The sequence below is a fragment of the Mastomys coucha genome, unplaced genomic scaffold, assembly GCF_008632895.1.
Source record: "Mastomys coucha isolate ucsf_1 unplaced genomic scaffold, UCSF_Mcou_1 pScaffold8, whole genome shotgun sequence".
Taxonomy (NCBI): Eukaryota; Metazoa; Chordata; class Mammalia; order Rodentia; family Muridae; genus Mastomys; species Mastomys coucha.
In genome coordinates, this window is record NW_022196914.1 from 6,812,653 (window position 1) to 6,819,961 (window position 7,309).

Consider the following 7,309-nt stretch of genomic DNA (forward strand, 5'->3'; position numbering starts at 1 on the left):
TCACTCTGTAGACCAGGTTGGCCTCGAATTGCTTCTGCAGTCTAAGTGCTAGGACTAAAGGCGTGCGCCACCGCCGCCAGCCCAACTCCCTTTTAATTAAAAAATAATTCATACAATATATTTTCATCATATTCCCTACGCTTTTCAGGAGCTTCTGAGTGGGGCCTAACTCAGTGTTACACCTTTAATGATTAAACCATTGAGTAGTATTCAAGTGGCTAAAGGTTGAAAACTGAGCATGTCTTAGTTGGGAATGACAACTATTCTCATGGAGTTGGCAGAGTATTATTTCTTTTTAAGCATAAAGTGAAATGTCGACTCTTGTGAATTTTCATTCTTTAGTATAATCCATGTTTTCATGTTTGCTTTTTTATAGGCTGACGTGTTTCAGGAATTTGTCATTCAGGAAGAATCTGTTACTTTTCGAATTAACTTAACAATCCTTTTAGACTGTCTATCTATTTTTGGATCAAGTCCTACACCAGGTGAACTATATTACTACAACTACTATTATTGTTGTGGCATAAAAGTATTAATTATGGTTAAAAAATAGAAAATACATACAGGAATATTTCTAGAATATATGCTTTTTTATCATTTATCTTTTATTGGGGGGAGGGGAGGAGAACAGTCTTCTGTACCCCAGACTGGCCTTGAGCTTACTGTTAGCTGAGGATGACCTTGAATTTATCTTCGGGCCCTTGCCTCAAGCAATGAGATTATAAAGATGGATCAGTGGGTGAGAGCACCGACTGCTTTTCCGGAGGTCCTGAGTTCAAAATCCTAAGCTAGGCGGAGGTGGCGCACGCCTTTAATCCCAGCACTTGGGAGGCAGAGGTAGGCAGATTTCTGAGTTTGAGGCCAGCCTGGTCTACAGAGTGAGTTCCAGAATAGCCAGGGCTATACAGAGAAACCCTGTCTCAAAAAAAAAAAATGTTCAAAATCCTAGCAACTACATGGTGGCTCACATCCACCCATATTGAGATCTGACGCCCTCTTCTGATGTGTCTGAAGACCGCGACAGTATACTTATTTATAAAAATAAATAAATCTTAAAAAAAAAATTAGAGATAGTCAACCACTTATAGTTGTATGTGGTGTTGGGGATTGAAACCAGCACTTTATACATGTTAGCCAAGCACTCTATTGCAGCTAAGCTACAGTCCCAAGCCAGCCAATATTTTGTTAGAAAACTAGTTGCTCAGGGCAGGACTATTGAAGTCCCACCCCAGTGGAGGAGGTTTTGGCAGCTGGTGGCTCCTAGGGGAAGGAGAAGTTCCAGGGAGGGAAGGACTAGGCCCTAATAACGAGGGGGTGGATTTGCATACATGAATTAAATTTTCAAAGAATAAAGGGAAATTGATTCCCAGTTCATTTTCCTTCCAGTGGTTATAATCATATGACATAAATATTCAAACTACCAGCTGGAAGTTTGTTTATAGTTCTTTTTTTTTCTATGTGTAAGAGGTTTAATTGAGAGGGAGAGAGGGGGCAGTAGTGGAGAGAGAGGAGGGAGAGAGAGAGAGCCTGTTTATAGTTCTTTAGATATTTGTCATCTTATGTCATCCAAATATGCAAGGTATTTTGTTACCTTCCTTGTTGCTGTGAAAAAAAAATGTCCGACAAAGCAGTTTAAGGTTTATTTTGGCTCACAGTTGGAGTGTGTAGTCCATATGGCAAGGAAGGGCCTGGAAGGGAAGCAAGAGCATGAGGCACCTTGTCCAGACAGAAAGCAGAGAATAGCTTCAGTGGCTTCCTTTCTTTCTTTCTTTCTTTTTTTTTTTTTTTTTTTTTTTTTTTTTTTTTTTTTTGACCAGGCTAACCTCGAACTCAGAAATCTGCCTACCTCCACCTTTCAAGTGCCAGGATTAAAGGCATGCACCACCACTGCCTGGTGGCTTTCTTCTCTTTATTCAGTCTAACAGGGAAGCTCTTAAAATAGTGCTACCTACATTTACAGTGGGGCTCCAACTACCTCATCCTGATCAGGAAATCAGTTGCCCTGTATATAAGACTAAAAGAACCCAAGAATTATTTTATTTCGTAGGGAAGTAACTCATGGCTTTGCACTGTCACGTCCATAATTAAGTTTTGGTTTTTGTAGACAGGGTCTTGAGTGTAACCTAGGTTGGCCTTAAACTTGAAATACTCCAGTCTTAACTTCTGAGTGCTGGGATTACAGTGTACTCTGCCATACCATGTACCCTAGATGGCCTGGAACTTGCTGTGACCCTCTTGCCTTTGCTTTCACGATATTAGGATTGCAAGTCTGAGGCATAATCTGTGGCAGGGTCTAATCACGCACTTTGAGCAGATGAGATAGCTTAGTGGGTAAAGTACTTACCCAAGAAGCCTGATGAACTTGAGTTTGATTCCCAGGTCCTATGGTAGAAAGAGAGAACCAACTCCCAAAAGTTTTTCTATGATATCCATGGGCACTCAAGGCATGTATGCATTCACACTCACAACCATCATACATACATTGCTTTGTTTTGTTTTGTTTTTTCTTTTTTCATTTTTTTTTCTTTTTTTGGTTTTTCGAGACAGGGTTTCTCTGTGTAACCCTGGCTGTCCTGGAACTCACTCTATAGACCAGGCTGGCCTCGAATTCAGAAATCTACCTGCCTCTGCCTCCCAAGTGCTGGGACTAAAGGCGTGCGCCACCACCGCCTGGCACATATATTGTTTTTAATTATGCATTCACAAATGCAGTGTTCCCCAGCTGGGTTTTTCCTGAGAACATTTGATATCCCATATCCTTTACTGGCTCTCTAACCAGTAGGAAGGAGCAGAGGTATTTTATATTCCTCCTCTGTAGCAATTTGAGGTGTTAATACTGTATCTCAATAGGAGACATTGTATATAAGAAGTGGGAAAATCATTTTAGTGAGTTAGATTTTGCTTTGATTCTCAGTTTTCTTGCCATTATTGGAATCAGGTGTCTTTAAGAGGAGACATACATACTAGAAGCTTAGCAGATAAGTTATTCTTGAGGCAATATATGTGTCATTTGCAGGGAAAGCTAACCCCAGAGCCACAGAGCTAAGCCCCATATGACTTATTTCACTGCAGGGACTTTAACTGCACTTCGGATGTGTTACCAAGGTTATGGTCACCCTCTGATGCTATTTCTAGAAGAAGGAGGAGTGGTGACAGTCTGCAAAATTACCACTCAGGAGCCTGAGGAGACACTGGATTTTGATTTTTGCAGCACCAATGTTATGAATAAAATTATCCTGCAGTCAGAGGGGCTCCGGGAAGCCTTTTCTGAGTTGGACATGACAGGTGATGTCCTACAGATCACCGTGTCTCCTGACAAGCCCTACTTCAGGTATGTCAGTGTGATTACCCTTAATGTGGTCTGTGTGGATCCTACTCTCCACACATTTGTTTGAGGTACAGGATTTTCTTTTAACCCATCCTAGAGTTTTCAGAAGCATTTGATTATTCCATAATTTGACAACTCCAAGATAGGAAACAAGATATACAAAGAGTAGCCCACAAAGCATTTGAAGGTTGGAAGCCAATCCTCGTGCTCTACAAACCAGTGGTATTTTAATTGCTGACTGTTATGTAGGATGAGGTTACATCTTGAAGAAAATTAGATGTTAATAACATTTAAACAGCATGTTTGTATTACGTGGTATCTGTATTTCCTTTGTTAGTTTAGGATACAAAAGGAAGTAGATATTGCTGATGGCTTTTTTTTACTTAGCTATTGGTGATCTAAGGTACATATCCATCTTAAGACTAGTGAGGAAAAAATGTGAATCAGCAGAGAAAGAACAAAATTGTAAACCATTAAGAAAGAGGATAATACTCATAGGTACTTGGGAAACATCTTGAGTACTTGGAATATGGGACAAGGTGGACCTCATTGGGTCAGGCATTTTGAGCAAAAATATGTTGTCAAGACTGTTCTGATACGGTTTTTTTTTTTTTCAGAACTAGAATAATTTTATTGAAATTAAATTTTTTGAAGATGTGCAGAGAATATAAGTTGTGGACTTATTACAGGGAGCAAGTAAAGGGAACTTTTTCTTGAGATTAGTCAGATAAGACTTTCACTCATGATATACCAAAAGTTAACCAAAATGGAAACCCTTGACACCCCAATTAATCCTTTTAAACAAGTACCTAGGTGGCTCTTATATCCCACTTCCAGGACGGGAAACAATTTGATGTGTGGAAGTGGTTGTGAATTATTTTTCCAGATATGTTAAAATTTAAAGTTCCTATGGCACTGGTGGGGTAGTTAGATATGTGGATGTAGTGCTGAGGAAATCAGCCTTGATTGGAAATGGAGATCTGAGGACAATTGTCCCTGCATGATAGGGGAGCATAAGGAACTCATATTAGAGAAGTGAATATAGACTGACTGGGAGCATGGAGAGTAGACCCTGAGCTTCGAGAAGATCTTCCAGGACTGATGACTGTGTTTGTCAGCACTCTTCTTCCATAGCAAATGCTTAGGCAGTTCTTAGAAACTAAATTCAGTATTCTATACATTTGCTAACAGTACAAAGTTGGAAAGGCCATTAACCTTCTAAGATCAGTCTAACATAGAGAAACGCTATAATAGTAAAACATAATTTAAAGGCACAAATTGCATGTAAATGGTTCAGCTGTATAAACTAGGAATGGGAGCCTTACAACTGATTTAAATTAAGGTCTTCCATTATGCTCAGTTCTCTGAAATATATTTTTAGATTTAAAGATAAAGAAAGTTAACTGTCATTATACAACTGTACAGAGTAAATACTGTATACTCTGATGTGACAATTTCTTCAAAGCTGTTCCTAGACTGGAGAGATGTTTCAGGCAATTAAGAGCATGCTCTTTCAGAGACCCAAGTTTGATTCCCAGAACCATATCAGGCAGCTCACAACTGTAACTCCAGCTCCAAGTGATGTTCTGGAGCACCTGGACTCTCATAGACAGACAGACAGACAGATGCGCTCGCGCACATGCGCGCTTGCACACACACACACACACACACACACACACACACACACACACACACAGATAATATAGAAAGTAAAAATATGTTTTAAGCTTGTTACTAGTTACTCTTTGCTCCTGTAGCATCCTGTGGAAAACTTCACTATGATGCTTGATAAGGTGTGTGGTGCTACCAGCTTGAGCCTGTTACATGGTGACAATGTTGTGCGATCTATGTGTAGGCAGTGCATTTACATTAATGTGCAGGTGAATGTGGCCTTACATACACATTCGAGGCCAGATAGGGACATGGGTGTTTTCCTCTATTGCCTTGAATCATAAGCCCCCCATTTTGGCTAAGCAGCTGGCTACTGGGTTATGAGGACCTGCTAGTTTCCATACCTGAATGATAGGGTTATGGGCATGCATGGTCAGACCTGGCCTTTCATGTGAGATCTTGGATTTGAACTCAGGTCCTGAGGCTTGCAGTACAAATGCACTTACCTGCTGAACTATAACCCCTATAACTAGGATTTTAATATGCCATTTCTTAAGGTAGCATGGATTCTTAATATTGCTTATTATTGGACCTATGAATAAATGAGTTACTTACTTTCAACTATAGGTTGTCTACTTTTGGGAATGCAGGAAACTCCCATCTTGACTATCCCAAAGATTCTGACTTGGTGGAAGCATTTCACTGTAATAAGACCCAGGTCAACAGGTCAGTTCTTAATATGAAGTTTACATTGTTGATAAAGATGAAGTTAAGCACCAGATTTCCATATAAAAACAAAACGGGTAATTTTTAATCTGTTCAAAAGTGCATCACATTAGAAAGAGTAAATGGTTGGGCACTAGATTTTCTTGGGGATATTGGGTTGTAATTGAAAGTGGATAAAGCAAGAAATCCAGCACCTTGGCTAAGTATTTGCTATTCAGTAGTTCCTGGCTAACTCTTGTCTTTTACTTGGTGTTGCATGCATTGCACTTAATGGATCCAAATAACAGCTTTTCATTTTCTCCTACAGATACAAACTGTCTTTACTGAAACCCTCTACAAAGGCATTAGCGTTATCTTGTAAAGTGTCTATTCGGACAGACAACCGAGGATTCCTCTCATTACAGTACATGATTAGAAATGAAGATGGGCAGATATGTTTTGTGGAATATTACTGCTGCCCTGATGAAGAAGTCCCTGAGTCTTGAATAGTTCACTGTGAATATCTGTGTCTTTTTTGTTGTTTTTTGTTTTTTCGAGACAGGGTTTCTCTGTGTAGCCCTGGCTGTCCTGGAACTCACTCTGTAGACCAGGCTGGCCTTGAACTCAGAAATCCGCCTGCCTCTGCCTCCCAAGTGCTGGGATTAAAGGCCGTGCACCACCACCGCCCGAATATTTGTGTCTTTATAGTTGGTGTTCTCACCCTGACTGTCTAATCTTGATGATTTCATATTGGATTGTATAGAGAGATGCATGGAGAAAATAGGAGCAAGGTCCCATTCTGTAAATAGTTTTTGACAGTAAATTTTCTGGCTTATTGTACTGTCCTGTGACTTTCGGCTCTTTTCTTCCTTTTTAAAACTGTGTTTGTGTGTGTGTGTTTGCCTGCCTTGGATGTGATTGTACCACATGTATGGCTGATGGCTGCAGAGTTCAGAAGAGGGCATTTGAGGCCTAGAACTAGAATTTCAGGTGGTTACAAGCCTCCACGTGGGTTCTGGGAACCAAACCTAGTCCTCTGCAGTGACGACTGAGCCATATCTCCAGCATTCTCCTCTCCCCATGACTGTCTTCCCAACTTATGGGAATCAGTGAATCAAGATAAATAATTTTTTTTTCCACTTAAGTAGACTTGTAGACTTTTCAGTTTTTCAAGACAGGGTTTCTCTGTGTAATAGTCTTGGCTGTCTTGGACTCAATTTGTAGACCAGACTGGCAACAAACTCAGAGATCCTCTGCCCCTGGAGTGCTAGGATTAAAGACATGCATCACCATGCCCAGCCTAACATAGACTATCTTGAGACTCTCTATATAAAGTTGGATGGAGCCATTTCTGACATGTTTTCTTTATAATATATTAAATTCCAGATACTAGATTTTTTTTTTTTTTTTTTTTTTTTTTTTTTGGTTTTTCGAGACAGGGTTTCTCTGTATAGCCCTGGCTGTCCTGGAACTCACTCTGAAGACCAGGCTGGCCTCGAACTCAGAAATCCACCTGCCTCTGCTTCCCAAATGCTGGGATTAAAGGCGTGTGCCACCACCGCCCGGCAGATACTAGATCTTAAAGCTGAGTGGCTCACCATCACACCAATGTCAGAATCATTTAGAGACTTGGTGGTGAGGACAGCAATGTTTATTTTATCAAGC

The 7,309-nt window shown here is 40.3% G+C and overlaps 1 protein-coding gene across 4 annotated transcripts in view; it reads left to right on the plus strand.

The window, feature by feature from the left end:
- The window catches only part of Rad1 (RAD1 checkpoint DNA exonuclease), a 22,539-nt gene extending 16,055 nt beyond the window's left edge, over window positions 1-6,484 (plus strand). For 3 of the 4 annotated variants that reach the window (XM_031359941.1, XM_031359940.1, XM_031359939.1), the window contains exons 3-6: window positions 377-485; window positions 3,073-3,331; window positions 5,567-5,665; window positions 5,973-6,484. In XM_031359941.1, coding sequence (XP_031215801.1) covers window positions 377-485; window positions 3,073-3,331; window positions 5,567-5,665; window positions 5,973-6,150 — 645 coding nt within the window. In that variant the 3' untranslated portion in view covers window positions 6,151-6,484. The remainder of the gene's footprint in view (window positions 1-376; window positions 486-3,072; window positions 3,332-5,566; window positions 5,666-5,972) is intronic. The other variant, XM_031359942.1, reaches the window with a different exon arrangement.
- Window positions 6,485-7,309: the final 825 nt, after the last annotated feature.